We start from the raw sequence: 26577 nt of genomic DNA, 5'->3' as shown, positions 1-26577 counted from the left end.
ATTTAAGAATAGTATTAAAGTGTTTGAGTATATATTATCTGTAACGAAAGGGAGGTTTCAATTGAGCGCCAAAAAAAACATATATGTGGAATTCAGGGCTGCCACACTAAGAAACATTATTTTAATCATGGCAGCCATAGAACATGTATTGAATAAACTACGTCGTGCAGTGCTGTAATATTGATTCATTTTCTGAACCAGTTCGCGTTTTGCTCATGTTTTCTGTTCACGACCTCCTGAGCAACCCAACACTGCTTGTGTGGGAAACAAATAAATAAATAATAAAAATAAATAATCGCCAAAAAAAAGCAGTTCATTGTAAGCGGAATCACGCAATTAATGTCAAGTATAATGAGAAAGCCATAATGAATGAGGCTGCGCGTCGAATGGAACGCAAATACCAAAAGTTGTTCCTGCAGGTGTGTGCTTAAAATTATAATTGTAATAAGATAGAGCCAAGGCCCAGCCCACAAATTGGGAAAGTGGTGGGCGTTGTCACCTCTCCACAAGGCTGCTCTCGTTCTCATTGCTAACAATCGCATTGTGCATTGTTTATCATAAGTAGTTTTGTATTTGTGTTCATGCATCGATATGTGTAGCTTAATGCCATAATTCCAATTCGTTTTTTCAGAAATGTACATGATATTGTGCATTGATATTAATCCAAATCCAAATCCAAAGAAACACCCAGGATCATATGCATTTTACCAATAAAAATTAAACTTTACCACCACCTAATTGTCATAACATTTTGACTAACTCCTCAATCGAAAATGGACGAAGACATTATGAACGCTGTAGAATCTCTTTTTGGCAAAGATGTTAAGATTGTGGACTGCCAGACGTCGTCATCGGTTCAGCAAGAAGAGGTGTTGTTAATCAACGGTGTGCCGGTTAAACTGGATGGTCTGCCCGCCGATGACGCAAGTGCCATCAAGAGTGCTCTTCTCGATGGACAAATGCCGGCAGTGGAGCATCTGAATCAGCTGCTGTTCCGGGCCGGCCTCGCCCAGCAGCCAATTGAGGTGGAAACATCGCTTACAGTGAAGTCTTCGCTTACTACCACCGAAGAAGTTCTCGTCTCACGCAATGGCCAGGTGCTTGACGAACGAAGCGTCGAAACCAAAGAGCAGTTTAATCATCAGTCGCATCAGAAAGAAATATGGCAACCACTAAAACAACAGAATGCACTAGCCCGGACAACGCCGGAGAACGCACTCAAATATCGAACGAATTCGAATTCAACGTGTGCTTCCCAAGCAACAACCGATACGGAAACAGAGCAAGCTGCTGGCCGTCTTGGTCGCCAGTTGAATCAAACATTCTCGAATGCCTCTCTCATGTCCAGCAGCTCAGCCATAACCGGCTCGGATCAACTCGTCTTCGTCGACTCAACTTCCAATATATCGACAGCCACAACTTTGGGCGACAAGAGTTCAAACATCAGCAGCTGTGACTCGGGACACGATGGCCTCTTCCACAGCGTCTCAATGAGCGCTCCCTACACCCATTGCGATGGCCGGGACACTCAGACAGATTCCATGTACTGTGACATTCCCAGCTCAGCAGATGAGTCTGATGTAGTTTCAGTTGCTCTGCTGGTAAGAAGACAAATCAAACTAAATAAATAGTCACCAATTGTAATCACATTGTTTTGCAGAGCACGCACCTTCAGATTAAAGAGCCCAGCAATGCAGCCAATAATTGCCGAACGCCTCCGGCTTATGCCAAAGACTTGCCAGCCGCTGGTGACCTCGACACGCTAGTTAAGCTCCTGGTCAAGTCCAGCAACGAAGACCAGGAGTTTGACTTTCTCCTCTGTGCACGTTTGTTTGTTGAAAATCAAGAGTTGCTGATGAGAATCATTCAAGAGTGTCATGGGCAGGAGGAGGCGCTCCTACGTTTACTTACTCATTGGATACGTTTATGTCCCAATGATTTTCGCAATGAAACATTGCTGCAAGAATTACGCAAGCGAAACCAAAGCAAAGCCATTTGTGATTTTTTCGACGGAATTGTCGATAAACTCGCACAGGTGGATGCAAGACGACGCTCGCAATTGCAGTATCTGGTGAGCAAACAGCCGTCAGCCAGCTCGTTGGGGCGACAGAGCAGTATTAAATCTCTGAAAAGATTCGCCACAAATGTCTATAAATCGGATAATGTGCTGAGCAAGTGCAGCAGCGCCTTTGAGCTGGCGCATCAGCTGTACGCCATCGAATATGCCTACCTCTCTCAAATACGTTTAGAAGAGTTTGTCGAAATGATAAAGGCGGACGAGTTTAAGTCTTGCATGTCGCAAACCAAAGCCAGCACATTGGGGTCCATCTGCAACTCAACGAAGTTTCCCGAGGTTAATATTGCCGCATATGTGCAGTGGTTCAACCAACTCTTCCATCTGACTGCCACGGAGATAGTTAAGGTGAGTTTGTTAAAGCCAAATCAAATGCATTCCATTAACCTGACTTGTTCACATGATTAGCTTAGCAAGAAATCGCAGCGAGTGCAGATGGTTGAGTTTTGGATAGAGACTGCATTGGAATGCTTCAACACGGGCAATTTCAACAGCCTGATGGCAATATTAACGGCTCTAAATATGAATGCCGTGACACGACTTAAGAAAACCGTAAGCATCTCTCAAAAACATGTTATCATAAAGGTCCTAAATAATTCTGCTTGCAGTGGTCGAAGGTAGAGAGGTCAAAACTTGATGGCTTAGAGCATCAAATGAATTCCAACTGCGATTATCATAATTACCGCTCAACCATGAAAGCTGCTGTTTGGCGATCTGAGCGTGAATCGGCCAACAAAATTGAGCGTGCCATTATTCCATTCTGCTCGCTGTTTCTTAAGGATTTTAACCTCATTAACGAGAACCACGAAACCAGGCATGTAACTTCAATTATAGTTTAATTTATGTAACTGACACTCTACTGTTTTTTTCAGGCTGGCCAATGGATTCTTTAACTTCGAGAAGTGCACACTCTTTGGTGCACACTTGCGTAACTTCTACAAGTGGCAACTACTGGATTGTCCATACGAACAGATACCAAATGTGGTTGCCTATTTGCAGAAGGCAGAAGCTTTCACTGAGAACCTTTTAATGAAAGCCTCCTATGAATGCGAGCCGCCGGATAGCCCTGAGGAAAAGGATCATTACAAAACTCTAAAAGCAGCTAAATAATCGAAACGACAATTCTATGCGGAATCCGCATTGATCCTCGCACAAACTTTTCTAGTTTGTAGACATTCTTTTGTTGACACTTCCATGTTTACATTTGCATCGCAATAACGATAATAATTTTAACGCAAAATCGTAATAATCGCAATCGTATTCGTATTCGTTAATTTGTACTTAAGACATAAGAAGAATATAATCAACTATATACACCGATTTGGGATTTAATACTAGAGAGATACTTTTATTTACCTATTGCCAACGTTAATGTGTCTTTTAATAGTTATCCGAAATTAACGTATGGTTGCAAACTTTTGAAAGTCGACAGTGCCGAATTTGCCAAACAATTCCAGCGGATAATGTTTTCCCTCACCACCACAGGGAGCATGAACCCGGATTTGGCGCATGTGAGTATCGCGACCATTCTGATGATTGGAGATTACTGCAATCTGCAGCATAAACGTGCGCAGACTCTTCACGTTACCATCCTTAATGGGAATCTGCACCCAACCATTCGGCTCCGTCAAGTCGATCACTTGCAGCTCCTGCAAATCATTGAAGTTTGTGCCGGAGCGTATTGAAATGCGCGATGGTGTGTAACTCTCGTCCAGCTTGTAATCGGTGTATATATAGATCTGGCTGATGTTGGTGCGCTTGTGGAATTGGATGTTAACCAAATGCGGCAGCTGTCCATCTGATTGCCAGTAGGTGTCCATTATGTTATCACGCAATCGCTCAACACCGAATCCTTAAGAGTTTCAAGGGAGCTTTATGCATCCGTTTTTCGTTGATTAATTCATAGAAGCTTACCTGGCTTGCACGACGACAAGCTCCAAACCGCCTGAGCGCCAACTTCGCGGACATAGCCCAGTCGCTCTTCAGCAAGAGGGTCCTCCTCATTCGCGAAAGCCGGCTTTGGTGGCGATTCATCGTCTAGAGTAGCTGCCATTGTAATAAACAACACAACGAAATCGGCAAACGTAAACAAACGAAACAATGAAGTTGTTCAATTGAGCTTGTCACTTCCAGAGCTAGTTCGTTCCGTTTTACTTTCCAGTACTGTTCAGCGATGTAAAAACAGCTGTGAGCGCAGTCAACAATCAGCACGCGAGCGTTTTCCAACACTCACATAACAAAGCACACGTGCAAGCAGCGGTAGAAAACAAACACAAAAATGGTGCGAAAACTTAAATTTCATGAGCAAAAATTGCTTAAAAAGGTCGATTTCATTACTTGGAAAGTCGACAACAGCGGCAAGGAGAATAAAATCTTACGTCGCTATCACATACAAAAGCGTGAGGATTACACAAAGTAGGTTGGCCATATGCACATACATATGTATGCAAGTGTTTATGTATGTTTTTAAACTATAAACATTGAATTTTAACTCTCTGTGCAGATACAATAAACTATCGCGTGAAATTAGAGAACTCACTGAAAAAATAGCCAGACTCGATGCGTCAGATCCATTCAAAGCGGAGGCAACCGATATGCTTATGCACAAACTGCATGCGATGGGAGTTGCCAACGATCATCTTACCCTGGAAAGCGCCAGCAGGACATCGGCCAGTCACTTTTGTCGGCGTCGTTTGCCCGTGGTAATGGTCAAACGTGAGTAGTAATTGGACCTAACACGTCTGATAGGCATTAATATGAAGGATTTATTTCAGTGAGAATGTCCGAAACACTGAAACATGCCACAGACCTAATTGAACAGGGTCACGTCCGAGTGGGCCCTGAAATGGTTAAAGATCCCGCGTTTCTTGTCTCTCGCAACTTAGAAGATTTTGTCACGTGGGTCGATGGATCCAAGATAAAGGAGCATGTACTGCGATATAATGACTTGCGCGATGATTTCCAAATGTAAAATCTAAATTTATCTAATTTAACTTCACTTACATAAGTACAATAAAATATCGAAGCAACCTTAAAAGTATCGTATGTCATCCATTCAAGCCGGAACCAAGTGGTTAAATCAAGAATATAGAAAAACTTAATTTATTCAAAGATGCAGTCGGTATGCTCAAACTATTGAACGAATTCATGTGTAAATTGTTTAAACAAGTAACTTGAAAATGTTTCTGAATGAAAATTTCACATTTAGTGAGTTTTTGATTAATTTTAAGTTTTTTGCTGCGGTTGACATTCTGTAGAATTGCCCATATGCTTTTAAGCAAACCAAAATGGCATACGTCGATTTCAAGCTAAGGTCAATATTCATTGATTTATTAAATTTTAGGCAATTGTTTTAACTTTCCCACCCAAATTAAGAAAGGACTTTGACCGACTGAAGTTGTAAAAGATTTCGTCTTTCTCGTCTTCCTGGATAAATGTCATGCGTGATGATAAACAAATGTACAAGTACTCGTTAGAGTAAATATCAACCTTATTCATCATTGCATGATGTTGTCTTTATAATTTTCCGAAATAATAATTGTTCTAAAGGACCAACAGTCATCATAATATCGAGCACTTTATGCGAAAGTATGTGAAATTTATTCTAAAATCTCAGTTTTGATGGTAAAATATAATACCGTAAATGGCTATAATTACGCCTGTCAATTTTATCACATGTGAAAGTTATTTTTCATTGACATTTCTTTGCTCTCTCTTGGGCAGCTCTGTTCTAGTCTTAGAGTAAACCAAAGCATTTGATACGTATGAGAAAAACTACTGAATTGCAATTTGTTAAATTATAATTTTTAATAACTTTATTACATTTTATATAATGTTTAGATCGCATTAATGTTATTCATTTATGTTGGAGCCTATGACGCCAAGGGCGTAGCTAGGCCGACACATACATATACTTTTATATATATGGTACATACATACATTGTTATTCAATCAACTCTCCCTTGTACTATTTCCATTTAGATAATGCCAAATTCGCACATAATTTCTTGATAATGTCCGTACACAGTTGATAGTTTATTAGCTTGTCACTTACTATGTTACTTAGCTCTCTCACAATATTACAATAACATATAGATACCGAGAAAACATATGTTAAAAAGTCATTTCCAAGATTAATATCATTATAAGAAACAGACAGTAAATTTTCAAAATTAGCAAATCAATAAAAAAGAGGAGAATTGCTTTTTAATATAATTGTAATATAAAGAAGAGATGTTGAGCGGATTTAAAAGAGTGTACAGTTTTTAAAAACAGAAAATAAAGGCAACAATTTCAATGATTATATCGATGGCAGTTAGACGCAAGTACATGTTAAAGTAGTATCTATACCCAAGTGCCCAATTCGAACCCAAATCCAATAAAAAAAATTTTTAAAATAATAAACAACATACATATTGGAAAATTACTTAAGAGAAGTTCAGAAAATAGTTATAGATTAACGAATTTTAGAGTCCGACTACGTCTTGATCATAGCATCTGACTTTGTTATCAATGTTCATGTATGAATTTATGTCAACCACGAATCGCGTTCCTACTGAGTTTGTACAAATCAAAGAAAAAGCTTTTGCTCTCCTCGATTTCAGTCAGTTAAGTCTTTTTTTCATTTTTTTATAGGTATATGTATGTGTGTATGTATCCTTTTTATATTAGTTGTATTATTCTCTTTTAAACTTGCATAAAAGTAACTATTAATTAGTGTTAAAATAAATAGCTAGTGGCATTAAAATTAGTGTCGACTGGCGAAACTGTTGCCCTTTCACATCGCTTCGCCTGATGCCTGATACAAAGAAAGAAGAGCAACAATATTCGCATAAAAAAATTTCATAACAATTTAAAACAAATTAATAAGATAAAGATTTTCTACATTGTTTATGTTGTTCCTTTCCTCTTTGAATTGTGTGTGTTTTTGTGTAGGTGTATTTGACAAAGTTATCAAGTTATCCATTGGATATTATTTTGGCTTTTGTGTGGGGAGGAGTTTTATTCCTATAGAATTATTGTTTGTTCTCGTTTTGTGTATGCGGAATATTTCAAATAAATATTTTATCGCATAGCTTATCAATTGAATACAATATTTTATGTAAATTCCAATGTTTTGCTGCTGCTGCGCAAACGTGTGCAATTAGTTATTAAGTCATATAATGCCGGACCCTGTTCCCAGAGCCCAAGCCCAAAACTCAAGCGCACTGCCAATGACTCGGTGCCACAATAAAACGTTTAATTGTCTTTGCTTTCGCAGTTCACTTTCAGTTTCAGTTGTTGTTTAAGGTTGCAGTTTAGTTAGCAATCGATCGATTTAGATCACAAGCGCCATGTCTTTCTTGCTGGGTAACTGCACCCGCTTGCCCTGCCACAGAGAATTGTGTATTGTGAAGGCGTCTATCGTGACTGTCAGATGCTTCGTGTGCACCTGAGAGAAGCATTTGCCACCTGAGTTGTATCTGAATAGGAAAATGAAAATGGATCATTACAAGTACATTGTGAATATTCGAATTTCAACTCACTTAAAGAACTTATCGAACATGACTTCGTCGACTTGACTAGGTCCCGTGCCGTACAGCTTCGTCACTTGGTCCGTTTCGGGTACGTAGCTGTAGAGGGCACGAAATTGGCAGCCGGCATCACGGAAGAGTACAAGGAAGTGTTTCGCCTCCGATCGTGCAATCTTCTCGAGCACCTTCTGCTTGGCCTCGCGATTGACGGCGCCTGGAAAAACGCAGTACTCAACGGCATTCAGTATAATGCCGCGATTTGACTTGGCCGCTGGTTGTTTATAAAGTTTTGGACCTGTTGATAAACAAAACTTTCGTTATAACTGTTATGAAAATTCTACTTCATTTTATCGTGTATTTCTACTCAGTGTTAATGGCAAGCTTCCTAATAATACATTTAAAATAAAAAATACTTTTCATTTTTTGCTCTGTTTTCTTTACGTGCAAAGTGAGCATACAAAACTGAAAAGCTATAGGTGCTAGATCTACAGGTCACAATTCTGAAATGTGATGATTATAGTTGAGGACCTGATGCATATTGGGGTTCCTTACAAAGTAATGTCTCAACTTATCACATTCCTTAAACTAAATAGAAAATCGCATTAAACATGGATACAATTTTGGAGATCATTTTACGAACAATTTTTAATATTCTTTTAAGACTGCAAATTAAATTCTTATGATTATAAATAGATACATTACATGATGAAAGAACCCTTGTTAACCAAGCATGACTTTGATAATTACAATTTTAACTAGCTTATAAGTAAATTATTACTAAAAGTAAATCATTTCAAAACAAAATTTGGTATAAAAAAAAGTAAATCATTTTAAAACAAAAATTAGTATAAAACAATAAATTTAAAACAAACTCAAATAAAAAATAAACAAAACTAAAACTTAGTAATAATGCTTGCAATTTTGCATTTAATTTGAAAAGTATTGCTGTTTGTATTAACTTCTGCAAATGTGATGCGGTTAAATAAAGATCCAACCGGGATATTTAATTAATTAGACTTAATTATTTGTATAAATGTAGAAAATAAACACATCTCGGTTTGACTATCGATGTCGTGGATTTGACGACGCAACGAAAGAACGAAGGAATGGATTACAGATCAGTTATCTAGTCATTTAGGAGTAGGGTATAATCGCGCGCATACACAGACTGTCGTAGTCCCTACACATACGTACGCATATAGGGAGGTATATGTATGTATGTAAATGCATACATATGTACATCGCATTGTATGTATATAAATATGCAAATATATGTAGTTATAAATCATATTTATGATATAATATAAAGTTGATAATGCCAATTGACACTGAACTCAGCTGAATAATGAATGGAACTCAAAAACATAAATGACAAATAAAATTCAAATTGTATGACAGATAAAGGTAGAGATGTACAAATGATGTATGAATAACCAATATGTATGTATGGTGTATGTACGAATATGCTGACTGTGGTGGATGTGATACGAGTATAACTGAGGATTGTTTGAGACTAGGTACAAACCCGAGTATTCCATGATATCGCTTGATCCATCATCAAATCCGCGACGTTTCGATATCAAACCTGGCGGCAATGAGCCTGGTCCAGAGGGAGATGGCATATGCCTACCTGATGCCGCCATTCCTGGTGACGGTGCTCGCCGCGGCGGAGTGGCCCGTCCCAATCCCGAATCTGTGTCTAACCATTAAGCGAGATCGATCGAGTTTATCAATCATGAATCATCAAGCATCATCAGCCACAGCATGCATTGCCGGATACCACAGCCACAAAAGAGCCCCAGACACAGTGTATGTGAAAGAGTGGAGAGAGAGCAGAGCAACAGTGTCAGGGTTGCCATCCATGCAGTAATTCATTCAATTGCGTTTTGATGCGTTTTGTTCAGATTTTGTTAGTCGCCACAGGATAATGTCGATGGGAGCGATCGAGCGATGAATGTTATTAGGCATTATTTCGATTTAGTTAATACATTTATCACATTTGTTGTTAATTTCAATAGTTTGGATTTTCGGTTTTTTGTACACAAGAGTTTTGAATTGAAAGGAAACGAGAAATAAAAGAAGAGAATTTGTGCATTGAATTTAGTTAAGCAGTTTCGAAGTTTGTTCAATGTAGCTTAAAATCTAAAAATGATCGGCCTGAAAATGTGCATTGAATGTGTGTGCGTGTATGCGTGTGTTTTTCGATATGATTGGTGTGCAGTCATATTTGTGTGCGTAGTCAAAAATGGGACACGCCCATTTCCCCAAAAGGCGGACAATATATACAAAGTAGACGAAATCAAACCAGAACCAGTCGCGAATTATAAATTCGCGTTGAAAGATGACAACTGACAGTAATCAACAGACAGATCCACAAATAATGCTAGAAACACCGCCACCGCCGTATTTTCATCAGTCATTGAATAACTCTCTCAGCAATTGATAATAATTCAATAAATTTAAAGATCAAATTTCAAAGATAATAGATAAGAGAAACACAACTCATACACAAATTATGAATGTAATAAATGAAAGTATATAGTCAATTCCAAAAAGGTTTCTTACTACCCACATATTATACTGAACATTTACCTGGCAAGTCGAGAGTAATGCATTTGGAAGAATTCTTAGAGAAATAATCGATTATTATATTTTGATTTTAAGAATGCAACAGATTTACAAAAATAAGTCTCAGCATTTATTCGTTTCAGGAATAAGTAGCATAATACACAAGTCCTAAGTGCATTATTCTCGAGCTTCAATCGTACATTAAGTTAAACATTTTGAAATTATATTAAAATAATGTATAGAAGTATAAGAAAACCACCAAGTATTCAAAGAAAAAACATATATAAAAATAATATAAAGAAAAAAGCTGCCACCAATATGGGTAATGAAAAATACAAAGTAGAAAAAAATCCGAGCCAGTTAAAAGTATACAAAAGTAACAATATCATCTATTACAAATGAAAACATGAAGCAGGAGAAAGAAGTTTTATAGATACAATCGAGTAAAAGTAAAAGGCAAGCAGCTGTTTTTTTTTAATGTTTTTAGCTGTGAAACTCTTCTTACCGCACAAATTCATTAGCGAATTGGACTTTCGGCCACGGAAATTAAGTGTGCTCCCCTTAGCAACTGATATTCGCGACAGGGTGCGGCCCCTTTCGACGGTTGGCTCTGTAAGAAGTGGCGCCAGGGCGTATGGAATACGTATATATTGGATCAAGTATAGTTCTCTTTAAGTATGATGATAGAAAAAAAACACAAAATATGTAAACTAAACTAAAGCTTAACTTTAACATGTCTTTTGACATTTGACCATCGACCCAAACCACAAGAAGTGTTAGATATAATTAAATATTATATTAGAAAATCGTGTGTAATAACTTGTATAGAGAGCCAATTCCAATTGCATGTCCTGTCCATTTTGGGTGTCTTAATCAGCTTCCCCAGGTGCGTAATCTCAAATGGGAGGTGCGCTAGCAGTTAGTGTTGTTATTATACTTCTTAAAATATGTTAAGTATGCGTTTGTTGAACTAAAGTAGTTTGGGTGATTTAGCGTGAACTTTGTAGCGAAGCACGCCTTAATTGAAATAAACAAAAAATATGAGGATAATACGAAGAAAGCTTTGTGTTAATCAGAGCTTCAAACTCAATCTTTTTCTTTTTAATTTAATTTCTTCTCCGTTGCTGTTATTAACACAAAACAAACCAACCAACAAAAAGCAAGAGTAGAAAAAAAAAAGACTTAGTACTTTTTACCCAGCACCAACCTCTGGAAGTTTTGTAAGATCCCCGTCGTCCAATCGGAGTTGAACTTGTGCTGGGATAATCGTCGGGGGACTCTGTTGAACAAGATTAGTGGTTATGACTTATGATACAACGTCACTTAGTCTATAAATTAGGCAAGATACAAAGTGCATCTAAGCATAAATATAATCGAAATAAAAATAAAGAACTACTAAAATCTAGAGTTGCCCCTTTACCAGAAATCATTTCAAATGGAGGTAACATAAAATAAAAAATTAAAATACCAATCAAATCATTAAAAAATTCATGCTTAACATAAACTATACTTAGTAAATAATATAAACAATGAAAGAAATATATATAAAAATAAAAACAAAACAAAATTTCAATTTACCTTTAACAGTGAGGGAGTCTTGGGATCCCCTGTAAAAATCTCTTTTCATTGAATTTGAGCTTAGCTGACCGTAGCCTGTCCAATCAGGGGCAATCGGGTTTAAAACAAAAACATAATATTAACAAATTAAATACAAGTACTAAATTAAGACGCACAGAATAAAACAAAATAAACAGAACGAAGTTTTTCACTTTCGATATACCGAAATTTTCACACATACAAACATTAAAGGTCACATTCTTTGGAATCTCTATAGAGAGATCAATTTAGTTGCCTAACAAATCAATTAAGCAATTGCTTCCATGGCAACTGGGCTCATCTTGGGAAGTAACAAACTGAAAAATCGCATGTGAGCTCGACTTGACATTTTTTAATCGAAGTCTCTTTGAACTATCTGACAGACGGACAAGAGTTGACGGAAATTGGTGTCCAAAGGCGAGACACATATTAATATTCTGTAGTTGTGTGTAGAAAAGCAAGGGGGCAAGAGATTTGAAATCTAGCGATGAGCTCACCAGTTAGGTTTGAACTGGAGCCTTTCTTTCCCCGACTGGATAGGCTTGAAGCCTCACTGATGTCCACACTGGCGTCATCAACGTGGATGGTTTTGGGGCGTGGCCGAGTCACCCGCTGCTGTCTTAGACGTGGCGTAGATGCGCTCGAGCTCTGGGGCTGTAGTTTAACATGTAGATCGGGCCGGTCCAGGGTCTTACCCTAAAGATAATTGAATTACAAAACCAGATAATCTCAAATTGTTGGGAATTACTCACTTCACGCTCAGCCTCCTCGATGGCTTTTTTTAGTCTATGTTGTTCCAATATGGCTGCTCGTCGCGCCATTTGCTCTTCCTTTTTGCGCGCACGCTCCTCTTCCTTTTCCCGCTCTTTTTCTCGTTTCTGCGATGCCTCAATCTCCTTGCGCGCCTTTGCCTCCTCTTGTTGCTGACGACGCTGCAGGGACAGCAACATTATTTTCTCTTTGCGACGCTCCATTTCGTCCACAGATTCCTGAAAGAAAAGTTAAATGGTTATATAGATACAATTGCCCTTTGTAAATACTTAAAACTTGTGTGCATCTTGTTTCTTACCGGATCAAGGTTGGTCGCATCCACGCCGACAACTAGCGCTTTGTTCTTGGCCGCTTCGGCACTGCTGATGCTTTGCTCGGACCTAAGCCGTGTGGGTGAAAGTGGTTGTTGCAGCGGCTGATTGGTGAGGTCCTCCAGATGGCGACGCTCCAAGCCCAAGGACTCGGCCGTTGAAGTGGACATCTGGCGCAGCTGGATGGGCGGCTCGTCTGTGTACTTGTTGTATGTTGCGTTGCCGGAATTGACATTAGCATTGGCATTGGCATTGGATGTGACCCCGGCAAGACCATGGATGCTGTGTCTGGCAACGGAAGCATTTTTGATCTCATCGCTCACAGAGTTATTAATGTTGTGCAGTTGACTTAGCGATTCACGTTTAAGGACAACTTGGTTGTCCACACTATCTCTGCTGGGCTCCTTCTTGGGCGACCGCTTAACGCGCAGCGGCGGCTTTGGTCGCTTTGGTTGATCGTTGTCGAAGGATATGTAAAAGCCCTTTTCGGGTCTCTGCTCCTCCCCGCTGCCACTCCCTCCACCACCACTGCCACCACTGCCACTACCACCACCACCGCCACCATTTCCCCGCGGATCCTGAAAACTGTTGGCCTGTATGGAGGGGCGCGAAGGCGACGGTATGCGGTAAGTGAGATTGCCACTGGTGATGTTTAGCTTATTGGAAATCAGCTCGCCACTGTCATAATCCTCAGAGCTGCTACCGCGTCCGCTGTGCGCCGACGGCAGGTGCTGTTGTTGTTGTTGCTGTTGATGATGAAGGCGTTGCTGTTGCTGCACCACAAAATCGGAGATGCGAGTTGACTGCATCGATTCTATGATGTTGCGCTCCAGCTCTTCGACGTCCTCCTCGTCGCCAATAAAGCAAATACTTTGAGGCGCCATCATGTCCTCGTGCTGTCCCATCGTCATTGGCTGGCCCATGTTGCCCTTGGGTGATCGATTGTCGCGAAGATTCGTTAACGATTGCTGGCGTTGCACGCCATTGGCATTCGCATTGGCATTGTTAGCGCCGCCATGCATACGCTGAACATGTTGCGGCGATGATTGCATCTGAAACAAATGCTGCAACTCCCCACCGCCGCCCCCTCCCCCGTTCTGATGCAGCACAAAGCCCTGAGATGCGCCAGCGCTAGAGGGCGGCCGATTCGGCCAATTCTGCTGCTGCTGCTGCTGTTGGTGTTGTTGTTGCTGCTGCTGTTGCTGTTGCATCTTCTTCTGAGTTTGCCAGGCATTCACATCCAACAAGGGTTGCTGCTGCTGCTGCTGTTGTTGTTGCTGCTGTTGCTGTTGCTCATAGGCGGCAGCTGCCGCCGAGTGTGCCCAGGTGCGACGATGTGGATGCGCATGCGGTTGAGGCGGAGACTCGTGCAGGTAGAAATGATTCGTCGGCTGACCGTAGTCATCGTAGACGCTGTTCCGCTGCTGGTATTGTGGCGGCGGGGGCCCTCCGTAGGGGGAATGGTTGTTGTAGGGCGCGCCATTGTCGCTGTAGAGGCTTTGGGGTTGCATGTAATGAGCTGGCGGCGACATGTACTGTCCATGCTCGTTGACGTACTGCATCGGGGGCATTTGCATGGGCTGCTGGTGTGGATGATGCTGCTGCTGCTGATGTTGCTGTTGCTGGTAGGGATCGCGGCTAGGTGGACGGGAGCTGTAGGCGCTGACGGGCGCATTGAAGGCCTGTGGAAGATGTGGTGATGAGCCGAAGCTTTGCTGCATGGGCCTTTGCTGGTAATGGTGATCAGCCAAATGCTGCTGCGAGCCGTAAGTTTGTTGCTGTGGATGCGGTTAGATTGGAGAGGAAGGAAGCCAATACAGTTAGTCGGACGAGCAAACGAACGAACAAAGAAACAAAAAACAAAATAAACGAATGCAGACAAACAACAGACGAAAACGAATTCGAATATAACCGATAAAAGCAATTATTAAGTTAATTTTGTAATTTTGGTGAGATGCACGGTGCGAAGAGGAGATCCTGATGCTTACCTGGTTCAGCATGTTTGCTATTTGCTGTGCCTGCATCAGCTGCTGCGCTTGCAGATGCTGCGCCTGCATTTGACTTTGCTGTGTGGCCAGTCTGTGGATATCCTGTTGGATATCCTGCAGATTCATGTTCATAATGGCAATGCTTTGCTGTTCATCGTTTATCGTCACATCCATGAGACCGGTGTTAAGTGTTAAGTGTGTGTTAATGTGTGTGTGTTTTTTAAAGTTTATATGTGTGTGTCGTGTAGAGACGTTATTTATTTATGTGGGGGAGAACAACCACAGACACGAAATTCGAGCATTGCGGATAATGGGACATGGGGTACGGGGAGAGTATAAAAAGAGACACAAGCGAATTAACATTTATCCGGGGTTAGAACAAGCGCGTTGTGAGATGCAGAGATGCAATGAGAAATCACTCACCTGGTACTTGTCCATATCAGCGGGATCTATATCCGGTGTACGCTTTGAATCATTGCTCATAGTCTCCCACTTCAAGACGTCTGGACAAGATTCCAAGTCCTCCTAAAATCAATAACCCAATAAGTACGCATGACACCAAACTCATAATTGTAATTAGGATCCTACCTTCTCCTGGTGCCGTAGCACCGCCATTTCGATTTTACGCTTGTCCTGCTCGATACGACGGCGCCTCTCCTCTAGTTTCATGCGCATCGTGGATAACTTATTCGCATTCTCTAGGGAGCGCAAGTCGTCGTCACAGATCTCCAGTTGCCAGGCCGCTGGACTTGCAGGCATGCTGCTGGTTGAGGATTTACGCACGGGCGTGCTTTCCGGATCGTATCCAGTCGATCTGGCGTCGTTATAGTGCTCGGCATTCGTGTAATCCTTGTCGGAGGAATGTTGTTTATTACGCGCCATCGGCAACGGACTGCCCGTATTCGACAGATTGTGGGACGAGACCGTGGGCACATTGTCGACACTGTCAAAACATAGACATAGAGAGAATCCGTTATTCGATGCGTTGTGTGTATTGTGTGTGTAGTTAAGAAGACGCACCTTGCTTGTCTACGCATTGAATACTTCTCCGTTTCGCGATCCTGCTTTTCGGACCCCGAATCCGTATCGTAACCCAGCTGAAGCGTGCCACGAGCATCGGCAACCGACGAGCGCACTGCCACAGCCGGTTCTGCAATTTAATCAAGTTACTATCAAGGTGAAAGATTATCCCTGAGATCACTACTTACCCACACTGGTGTTCGACAGCTTACGTTCCCGGTCTCTGTCCCGTTCACGCTCGAAGCGACCCAGCGTATTCAGCTGATCCTGTGAGCCTCCAAAGTTCTCAATTGTCAACTGTGAGTCTTCGCTAGAGGAATTGCGTCGTGAGCGGCGACCTAAAACATTATAAATCACAATTAGGACATCATAGCACAGAATGGATCATTATAGAGGGAATTGGGAAACCAGTTCGGAAACAATAACAGAATCTTAAGCACATTCATCACACATTTGCACAGGGAATCAAACACCAACTGTAGAGACTCTTTTGGCATACCTGCAAAGCTCGGACGTCGGCTCTGTTCCCAGTTACTTGGTCGACCCGCAGCGACAAAATCGCCTGTTTTGATTGTTGATACGAGAGCAAAATTAATAAAAATTAAAAGATAAGAAATTTAGCAAATAAAACTGATGTTAATTAAAATGAACAGAAAAGAAAATCAAATAAAGCATAAATGATAATGAAATTATGGTCAAGTAACTTCCCGTTTAAGTAATGATCGTTTAGGAATTATCTGTATGGTAAAAAGGGATAAACAGACGGAACACATAACAATACACTCTTCCTAATCCATTATAATATATTTCAAAAAGTTATGCATAGAGCATAGACCCATAATTAATAGCGGAAGAATCCTAGACTACAAACTGGGTTGATGACCTAAACAACAGACTTGAGATCATTACATTTCATTTTAAACTAGCAAAGATCGATTGTGAAACAATGAAATAAATATAGAAGAATTTCAAGTGTAATTGATGGGACAAGAGATGAAAGGTGAAGGAAGAGTATATGAGATACGAGTTAAAAGACAGCCAAACCTCTCTCGTCTGCCTTCGACTCGACATTGTTCTTTTCTTTAGCCTGTCGCAAGCGAGCTGGAACCAAGGGCTCCTGCTGGGACTGTTGTTGTTGTTGCTGCTGCTGCTGATGTTGGTGCTGTAGCTGAAACTGTTGCTGATGCTGTTGTTGCTGCTGCTGCGAGTGCATGGATGAGAGTGTGGTAATGCCACGGGACTTGTGCACGACGAACGCTGCCAGATGCGAATCGAAAGGCGTGGAGATGGGCGTTATGGATATTAGGAGTTGGAGACGGAATAGCGCAGATGGTGGCAATGTTAAAGCATGTGTATGTGGATCGGTGTTCGAGAGAAAAGAAAAAACAAAAATTATATAATTATAAATAAATTGCAAGTATAGTTTTGGGATTGCAGTAGGCAAATGACTTACTAATCAAGTGTTTAAGTCTATTCAAAATCAAATTACAAGTAAACAATAACACACAATAAGCAAATAAGCAAATAAGAAATAAAATTATTAAATTATCGACAATTACCTTCAGCTTGATTGCCATCAAAATGATTTGATTGCATCGTTTGATATTCGGTGGGCGGAGTTGATCTGCGATTTAAGCCGCCGCTAAATGAATTTGTGTGTGGAACTAAAAAACGAATACAAAAATATAAAGCAATTAAATTACAAAATGTGTTCAGTCCCACAGAAAAATTAACATGAAATAATAAGTTTTATTTTATGTAAGGTAGATCATCAAAAACGTCAACATATCCAAGCAAAACCAAGGCCTATTCAGAATCTCATAAAGCGATGGATAGACGAGAAAATGAAAGATTTGGATGAAAATATTCCAGATATGGGAAAATCGTCTTCTTTCTTTCTTTGAAAATCTTTATTCTTTATGTTCATTGTTTTGTGGCTCTTTCAATCACATCTGATGATCATGTATCATCATCATTAATAGTTATAAAATTGCCGTCTTAGTTTATTAGTTTGAATTCAAGGGTTCCAGTGCAAGAAGTGGGATATAATTATATATGTATGTGTCATGAGCAGGTGAAACATTCACGAGTGCAACGATTATCGGGGGCATAGACAGTCGAAATATTTTCAAATTGTAAGCAATGACAGAAATGTGTGTCGATCAGCATAATGATTAACAGATAGTTTTCTTGTTAGTTAACTAATAACTATATTTATTAACAGACTAAGTACATAATGACATAAACAAAGTGGCGACAAAAAATGGAAAGAAACGAAACAAGCAATTGAACAAACAAATAAACGAACATATATAAATGAATGAAACAATGCAAAACATTCACGTTAAGAAACTAGACAACAGATGGAAATTAAGGGGTGGATCACACACAAAAACAAAATAAGCACAGATATCTCTGCATTGGGTTGTTCAGAGTAATTGGGCAATTAAAGAAGTGAAGTAAACCTTGAAACGGTGGCCGATTCGATGGCGAGCCAACAGGCGGCTGGTCAAGATCGCTGCGTAAATCGGGTATGGGCGTAACGGGTTGCATTGTGAGGCCCCGTCGATGGCAGATTCCGTGCTCATTGGCGCCCATGGTGCGCCTGGCGATGACATCTACGTGAATTGATCACAAATATTGCAAATTATTGTGAATTGTTGATGTCGTTGTTGTTTAGTTGTTTTTGCATAAGTGTGTTGAATGTAGAGAGAAGAAAAAGATCATAGTGTTAACACCCATTCAGTTGGTGATTTGTAGTTTGCAGAAGCGTTTTGCACATAAACAAAGAAAGAGAATCAAGTATAAAATTGATTGAAATTGAATTAATCATTAATTTATCTACTTGGTATTGCTCTCCATATAATGGTACAGGTGCGGGATGACGGCAGCCGGATAAATTAAAAAATTTGATGAATGAGGCTGAGATGATTGGGGTGTGTCATTTTAATTAGGATTTTGAATAATATCGTTTATTGATCGAGGGGTAACCGCAGAATCAATTTGCATTTTCTTGACTCTTATGTAAACTATCCGATGTGCAGAGGGAAACTGCTGGTGACAAAAGTAACTCCAATTGGTAGTGAATCTATTCAAATCGAATTGCTTTCTACAAGTTGCGAAAGTGCGTTGTGCAACCAGAGACTACTTTTAAATGCACACTCGTGGTAATAATTTAAGAATCGGTTAGTGGATATAAGAATTAATATTTTGCATAATTCTCTCAAGGATCATATCCCCCAATAAAAGTTGTTTAACGTATTGATTGAATTCCTTTTTAAAATACAGCCAAAATCAAATGGAGCAAAATAAAAGGAAAAGTGAACACAAAACGCATTGCAAAACAATAATAATTTCACAGGACAACGACGAAGAAGACGACGCAAAACATGCCCTTGGTTGGAAACACGCAAAACGGCCGATGGATTGGAAGGGTACTTGGTAGGTTACTTAGCTATTTGGTAGGTTGGAATGCGATGCGGTGCATAGTTGGATGGAGTATGAAGAAGCTGTCACTTACCCTGTCCATCCATGCCTGGATAACATACACATTTGGCCGGGTGTATCTCAAATAGATTAAACAAATCCGTCAGCAGCAAGACTAGATTCAGTTTCATCGAACTGTCAAACATAATACAGTTATAGAATGTTAAGGTAGTCATTAGAATAAGAGATTCATGCACTTACCCCCGCATATATGTAATGTCCTCGGGCGTCATGTGGAAGACACCGTATGGCAAATGCTTTTGTGAAAAACTGCTCACCAGCAGTATATTGTGAATCGAGTCCTCTACGGCGGGCAAGTAATTAATCCGTACACTCGTCCACGGTACCACCTTGGGGCAATAATAGGAAATGAGCAGCGCCAGGCAGATTCCATCACACAGATCCTGAAAATCACGTACTGGCGGTATATCTGGCGTCTGAAGACGCGTGCCCTACAAGAAGCATCATAAATGAGATTAAAAAAATTGGCAGGGCTGTACACGGTTTTGTTTTGGTACTCTTACGATTTCATCCGCCACGCTTGACTCCAGCTCCTTGACGATTCGCTTCTTCAGCGCGGCGCACGCATGCGATATCCAAGCGAGTAACGCTTGCTCATACGATTGGACAGGAGGCGCCTGATAGCTGCTACCAGATATTCTATAATTGAATCAAGAGTTAGCTTTGCCAATCTGTAAAGGATTCATAAACTATTTACCTCCGTAAGGCAGACGTGATGCGGTCACCCGATGATATTTCCTTCGCATACAGAATCATCAGCGATTCTATCACAGACATGTGGGCGTTCTGAAAGATTAAAAGAGTTAAGTATAATATATACTTAAAACGTTAATTTTACTTACAATTCGCAAAGGATTTGTCTGAATTAATACCGTTTCGGTAATAGGCATGTCCGAGGACTCGGCCACAGGGACACCCTTGCGAGCTAGCGTCTGTAATATTGACCAGTGATTTAAGCTTTGGTAGTTGGGATCGGAGTACAGGTTAGACAATGTCTGGCAATAAAGCGTCGCATTGCCCAACTCAACAACGATCTGCGGCTTGAGGCGTTCCTGGTTCTCGTGATCGCGATAAAAGGGCTCCTTCAAATTGTCTGGCACCCGATTGTTGAACGCCTTCGAGAGCAGCCATTTGACGGAAGCACGTTGACGAGCCTGAGATCCAATTGTAAATAAACAATATTTATAGTATAAGTATATAAATTAATTGTATTTAAAATATAAATCACTTTTTACATAAATGAAGAAGAACATGATAAAAATTATAACTATTTGGGATTTATACGGAAAGAAATCAGGGTTTTGGATTCGGTAAGTTCTGAAACGAGTATTTCGTTATCAGTTCCGGTAAACCAATAAAGATTTATAGCAACCGGTAAAAGCTATTGTTCAGAACATGACTTTAAGATACCCCTTATCAACGTAATCAGGCTGTACCAATATGGTTTTGTCCCTATGTAATCTATCTATGAAAATCAAACCAATAGACCAAGTTCAATAAGTTTTAACTTCCTGTACAGTATAATTTATATATGTCTTCGAGCTTTTATGCACCGCAGAGTTTTTCAAGACCCAGTGCATAAGCAGTTTTAGATTTGTTTAAAAATCAATAAACAAAATAATTACGTCAAAGTCAAATCTTTTAAGCAATTGCTTTTCTTTAAAGCAATTATGCGATTCGTACCCGTTTATATGAAGAAAGTGAAAGTAGTGGTCTTTTTCGTAATTTTTATCATCATTGCTCTCAAAGCAGCCCATTATTAAAAGTCAGCTCAAACTAAAAGAAGGCAGATGGGCGGAAGGTACTGAAGAGACCCAGAGATTTCATGTCAGCTCACTTCCCGGGATGTACTGAGGTACCCGATGCCTCAAGGCACAAGGCAGGATGACCTGGTAACCAACAGATGACACCTTCAATGGTTTAAAAGCCCCTGGAATTGACGGAATAATACCAGCCATGTTACAGGTGACGAAAGACGTGATCACCCCATGGCTACTAAAGATCTACAACGCATGCCTGCGCACAAGCTATGTTCCTATACAATGGAGAACCTCTCGAATGGTTTTCCTGCCCAAAACAGGAAAGTGCAGCCACATGATCCCCAAGGATTACAGGCCAATAAGCCTAGCCTCGTTTCTACTAAAGACACTTGAAAAACAGCTGGATCTTTACATCAGGAACGATTTGGGACGACTCATGTCGGAAAAACAGCACGCCTACAGTAAAGGGAAGTCAGTAGAAACTGCGCTACATTCACTAGTAGCATCTATTGAAAAAGCCCTTCACCACCAAGAATATGCACTAGGAGTTTTTGTGGACATCTCTGGTAACGCAAAGTATCAGAGTGGTACTATAATTTTTTTCTGTATGTTATTTAATAATTAACAATGGCAATATGAAGAATCTCGTGTGTCAAGTTTTTTTTACAAGGCATTAAAAACTAAAAGACTAATTTTTTTCAATAACAGACATGCAGACTGACGGACATTAGCATAGACCCTGCTCATTTCTCATTTTAAATAAAACTACCTTACATAGAAGCCTGATAAAATTAAAGGATAGAAAAGGTTTCATATACCGCACAATAAAAGTGTTGTTCATTAAAGAAAAGAAAACATTGGGTTTTGATATAAATCGACAGAAATTTGTTGCTCGTTACAATTCCCAGTTTCCGGTTAAAAGAGAAGGTTGAATTAAACAGATACATTTGTATCTTACTCGGTGATACTGGGGAGAGCGGAGTGAAGAATACTTTAGACCGTTCAGTGAATTTAGCGTGGCATTTTAATATTGAAGCAATTAAGTAGCGCACTCTTCAGTTTAGTCTTAATAATTGTATGAGTGTATCTGTACATATGCCTATGTATTCGTATCTGAATTTGTATCTGTCGGTGCAAGTAGTCGTCGCTGCATCTGTGTGAAGCCATGCGTTCAATCTTCAATATGAGTTCGATAAACTCGCTGTGCTGTGCTGTGTTGTGTTGTATTTGGCTTGGCGTGCGCCGTTGTTTCATTGTGTTTGTGCTTAGCTCTCGCCGATGGTCACTCAGCATGAAGAAGAGGGATTCACAAGTCCCCAGATTCATGCCCAGAGCGACGTAGTGCTATTCTGAATTATAAAATCTCAAGTGCTGCCATTTGCTTCGCCAGCAAAGCCATTTTCCATTTGCAACTGCACTTCATACTCATCAATTCGTTGCAGTCTCCGGTTGGCCATCATTTCTCATCATTTTCTCAAACTTTTCTTGAAAAATGCCCCCCATTAGTTTTTGTTTCAATTGAGACCAACCGGCAAGAGATCGATCGATCAACCAACACTCCACACCAGATACCACTAATAATACTCTTCTAAGAGTAACTATGATTCAAACTTTTCTTATCGCTCGCATGTGTCTACTTTCGTTTTTTTAAGGAATGTGACTGATAAGCAGAGGGATTTCGATTTTCGACTATTTACAAACACTGTAAAAACTGGGGATTATGTTTGAAGAGAAAATCTGTGCGATCTTTAACTTGAGTTTGACCAGTTAATAAACGACTGAATCTGTAAATACACCGAATAGATAAGATCCGGAATGAGACTTTTCATAGAGACAACTTTGTTTAATCTTAAGCAAATATATAAGTCGGTAGATAACATAAGAAAATATGAGTGCTATAGTTAGAATACAACAATTTTAATTTTATGGTTAAGATGTTACAAAATTAAGGAAAATTGTGAAATAATGAACATTATTTAAATCTTTTTTAAAAAATATTAATTGATTTCGATCATTAAGAAAGCCGGACTTGCTACTAGTCGCTATTAAAATAAAAAATTAGATAAAAGCACAATTGTACTCGTAATTAACATAAAAACTGTGAAATCGAGTGGAGCTTTCGAGCAACAGGTTAACGAGTGTCAAATATGTTGGCGTAGGTCGTAGACCGTCGAACTATGCGAATTGGCCAACAGGCTGACAGCCTAACTGGCGGACAGGTGGACACACTTCCTGCGCAACCAGTTTGTCTTCTTATGTTTTCCACTAATTCGGCACCAACAACAACGAGCTGCACTTTTTTTTGTGTGTCTTTTTGCTTGCTTTTGGATACATAATCGTATAATACATACGCCGTAAAACTCAAATTTCATAATGTAAACATTTCGGAGTAAAACAATAAATCGCTTTTGGTTTGAACGCCCACATGGATGGCATAATTTAGTTTTGTCTTCAATGCATGCACATTAATAAGCTCATACACACTCATAGAACACACATACTACATATATGCATGTATTTTTAAGTACACATGTGTGTATGTGTGTTCATATGGAAATGCTCACAATTCAAATTGCGGCTTGGCGGCATTTATTTTTTTTTTTTTTTAGTCTTTATCTCACAGCAGTTTGGCTCTAGCTATGACAGAGAGAACTGCGGCGATAGGCTAAATATAAATGCAAAAGGAACACACAAAAACTCTTTCCCTTTGACAATTAACAGCAAAATGTATTTTGTTTTTGCTTGGAGCTTATGCTCCAAAGAGCGGCGAGTGGGGAGAGCGAAGAGAATAAGATACAGAGAGCGTACGAACTAGACATTTTCGGCGGATGCCTAAAACTGCCGAGCGTTAGCTTCAAATTTTGAATGGTTTTCGATATTCATTTTATTTGTTGTTTCTTTTTAAGTTTTTAAAGCCCATAATGCGCTAATTGCTTAAAGAGCTTAGCAGAATTAACAACAGCAACAACAACAACAGCAAATAGAGAAATAGTCGATAGTATGTGAGGCGTTCAACTTGACTTTCTAGGGAGTTTTTTAAGTTATGGAATTAGACGGGCAGAAATAAACCGTAAGCACGCAAGCACACACCCAGGCAATACTTTTTTCCGACCCAAGAACCATTTTGAAGTTGATTGAACAGCAGCAAGTTTCCAATGCCAACAAATACTAAGCAGCTGTCCACACTGACGATTGCTCTTCGAATTGTTGGCATTGCTGCTTCTAATTCTGCTGCTGTTGTTGTTGTTGCTGTTGTTGTTGGTATTGTTGTATGCATTGGTTTTTTCAAATTTAAAACCAGTCAAACGGTAAGTAGGTGTCGGTCGCATATTAAAGCGCTCAAGTGGCCGGCCACAGTGGGAGTGGGAGCGGCGCGGCGGTGTGGCGTGTGGTTACCTCAGCGCACCATTTTGGCAAAGAGAGTAGGTGTCTGAGCGGCGACGTCAGCGTCAGCCGTTACGCTTATGGCCTACGACAGAGGCGCAGGCAGCGTTTGATGAGCGCATTGCAAAGGCGTTAAGCAAAGACAGCGACGCCGGCGTCGAACTCTTTGGGGAGTAACTTTGACGACGACGACGACGCAGACGTCGCAGTCAGTGCAGGAATTTTAATGAAGGCGATACTTAGTTAGAGAGCGTAAATACATACATATGTACACACATATTTATTAATGTATTTATGCATATGTATGTGGGAGTGTACATACACTAGTAGCTGGACAGTGGGTCGGATGAGGGTGCGGGTGAGTATGGGGATTGGGAGTAACATACATATGTAATGGCTAAAAATATATATTTACCTGTCGTATTTCCTGTGTTTCGGCATCCATGTTGCAGATGACGAGATGACACCGCACTTTACCGAGTCGGAGAGTTTAACAAAATTCTTTCGATGAAATAAATGTTGTTGTTGTTGCTGTTGCAACAGTGGCGGCGACGGCGACGTCGATGGCAGCAACAAATGACGGATGTCACTGGCTGTCCGACGCCCAGTCTCCGCTGCACTTGCAGTTCACTTTTCTTTCTTCACTGTCCAAGCGGTTTTTCTCTCGTTGTTGTTGTCGTCGTCGTATTTTCCACACTTTCCTTATTATGTTTTTGTGAGGCCTCTTTCTCTCTCTCTCTCGCTCTCTCTTGCTCTCTCTGGCTTGGAATTTTCACTTTAGCCGTAAAGCAGCCTAAAATCACTAACACACATACACACACAGCGATAAATTAGTACTTACATATACATATATGTACATAAATAAATATTTATGAGCACTTTTACAACTACAATATTTTTGAATTTTTGCAAATTAATTGCGCGCACGCATTGCCAACAATTCGCGCAGCACAGCAACAACAGCACCCAGAAACGAAGAAGAAGCAGAACAGTAACACAAAACATAGAAAGAGGAGAAAAATAAGTAGCAAAGGAAAAATGTGAATCATTCACTGGGCGGCGACGGGGGGTTGCTTTGCCGTGGAGCTGTGCTTGGCACAATAACAGAACAGAAGCAGCGCAGTGCAGCAGCAGTTGACGCAGCAGCAGAGGGGCAGCGGCAGAGGTGGCAATGATTTTTAGTGGTGTCTACAGCATCAGCTGTTGCAATTTGAGGCCACTGTTGACACAGAAACGCACTTTTTGCTTAGTTCGCGTCAATTTTCGGCTAATTAGTGCACAATTATTAGCGTGGCAGTTGCGGTTTTTCGCAATTTTCCACTTTTCCGCGATGGCAGGCAGTAATAAATGAAAACATTTTTCTATTGCCTTGTGTTGTTGTTGCGCTCGCCGTTGTTTTCTCTCTCTTTTATGCGCGATACTCTGCCAAGCTGGTAGACACTGTTATGCTCTTCGCTCTCATTGAGGGCAAGGCGTATGATGACGACGTCGACTGCGGCAGCGACGCCAACGTTGACGTCAGTTTGTGAGCAACGACGGAATGATGACCGAAAAAGCTGAGTGTATGTGCGTGGTACACACACTCCGATCTTGTATTTATCATTGCTTTACCGCTTGCATTCATACAAGTGCATTTTATACGCTCCGCGTTCGATTTCAAATTAATTTTGCACTTTCTTTTTATTTCAAATAAACGAATCGAATAACAACTTGCTTCTTCTCTTCCAAAATTTTCTCTGAATACGCGTGTTGTACAACGCCCAAGTACTTGCACATATCAACACTAAAGTTTTTTTTAGCAGATATCGGCCATCCACCACAATTAATCAGATCCAACTTCGACTATCGAATCTTTTGAATCATTTAAATAGTTACTGTGACTGTGAATATTGGTTGTTATCGAAATTAATTACTGCAAAGAACGCTTTTTATATTTTAAATTTGTTTTATTTATTTTTGTATTCTCCGCTATAACAGATAAACACAGACAGTCTTAGTAATAAGTATAACGCTTAAAATTCAATTAAAATAGTGGATACTGTTAATCAGAGTTACAATGTAAAAACATTATTTTATTAACATCAT

The 26577-nt window shown here is 40.1% G+C and overlaps 4 protein-coding genes across 25 annotated transcripts; 2 read left to right on the top strand and 2 right to left on the bottom strand.

Annotated features, from left to right (window-relative positions):
- Positions 1 to 200: 200 nt before the first annotated feature.
- On the top strand, positions 201 to 3411 carry LOC117783862 (ras-GEF domain-containing family member 1B). The gene is made up of 6 exons (XM_034621416.1): positions 201 to 419; positions 632 to 1601; positions 1661 to 2422; positions 2483 to 2626; positions 2683 to 2888; positions 2947 to 3411. Exons 2-6 carry the CDS (start codon positions 774 to 776, stop codon positions 3182 to 3184), a joined length of 2178 nt encoding a protein of 725 aa, XP_034477307.1. The 5' UTR covers positions 201 to 419; positions 632 to 773; the 3' UTR covers positions 3185 to 3411.
- On the bottom strand, positions 3395 to 4168 carry LOC117783863 (anaphase-promoting complex subunit 10). The gene is made up of 2 exons (XM_034621417.1): positions 3989 to 4168; positions 3395 to 3926 (listed from the first exon to the last, which is right to left on the bottom strand). Exons 1-2 carry the CDS (start codon positions 4125 to 4127, stop codon positions 3472 to 3474), a joined length of 594 nt encoding a protein of 197 aa, XP_034477308.1. The 5' UTR covers positions 4128 to 4168; the 3' UTR covers positions 3395 to 3471.
- A 128-nt stretch (positions 4169 to 4296) lies between these two features.
- LOC117783865 (U3 small nucleolar ribonucleoprotein protein IMP3) lies at positions 4297 to 5110 on the top strand. Its single transcript, XM_034621418.1, has 3 exons — positions 4297 to 4489; positions 4578 to 4789; positions 4849 to 5110. Exons 1-3 carry the CDS (start codon positions 4353 to 4355, stop codon positions 5043 to 5045), a joined length of 546 nt encoding a protein of 181 aa, XP_034477309.1. The 5' UTR covers positions 4297 to 4352; the 3' UTR covers positions 5046 to 5110.
- Positions 5111 to 5862: 752 nt separating this feature from the next.
- LOC117785643 (patronin) lies at positions 5863 to 26304 on the bottom strand. Of its 22 annotated transcripts, none has more exons than XM_034623752.1 (25): positions 26104 to 26304; positions 24908 to 25294; positions 20191 to 20502; positions 20046 to 20134; positions 19852 to 19987; positions 19529 to 19779; positions 19362 to 19462; positions 18307 to 18459; positions 17401 to 17505; positions 16886 to 17098; positions 16341 to 16403; positions 16030 to 16179; positions 15842 to 15971; positions 15410 to 15764; positions 15245 to 15346; positions 14822 to 14968; positions 12821 to 14611; positions 12504 to 12740; positions 12249 to 12447; positions 11734 to 11808; positions 11363 to 11434; positions 10661 to 10765; positions 9113 to 9286; positions 7600 to 7882; positions 5863 to 7536 (listed from the first exon to the last, which is right to left on the bottom strand). In XM_034623752.1, exons 2-25 carry the CDS (start codon positions 24935 to 24937, stop codon positions 7392 to 7394), a joined length of 5418 nt encoding a protein of 1805 aa, XP_034479643.1. In that variant the 5' UTR covers positions 24938 to 25294; positions 26104 to 26304; the 3' UTR covers positions 5863 to 7391. The 22 variants fall into 22 exon arrangements, with proteins under 22 accessions (XP_034479643.1, XP_034479648.1, XP_034479645.1 ...); XM_034623757.1 differs by having other exon boundaries at positions 9218 to 9286; XM_034623754.1 differs by having other exon boundaries at positions 9113 to 9280.
- Between the last annotated feature and the right edge of the window lie 273 nt (positions 26305 to 26577).

Source organism: Drosophila innubila (assembly GCF_004354385.1).
Source record: "Drosophila innubila isolate TH190305 chromosome 2R unlocalized genomic scaffold, UK_Dinn_1.0 1_C_2R, whole genome shotgun sequence".
Classification (NCBI taxonomy): Eukaryota; Metazoa; Arthropoda; class Insecta; order Diptera; family Drosophilidae; genus Drosophila; species Drosophila innubila.
Note: the sequence above shows the minus strand (reverse complement) of the source record. Positions and strands in the feature narration are given on the sequence as shown.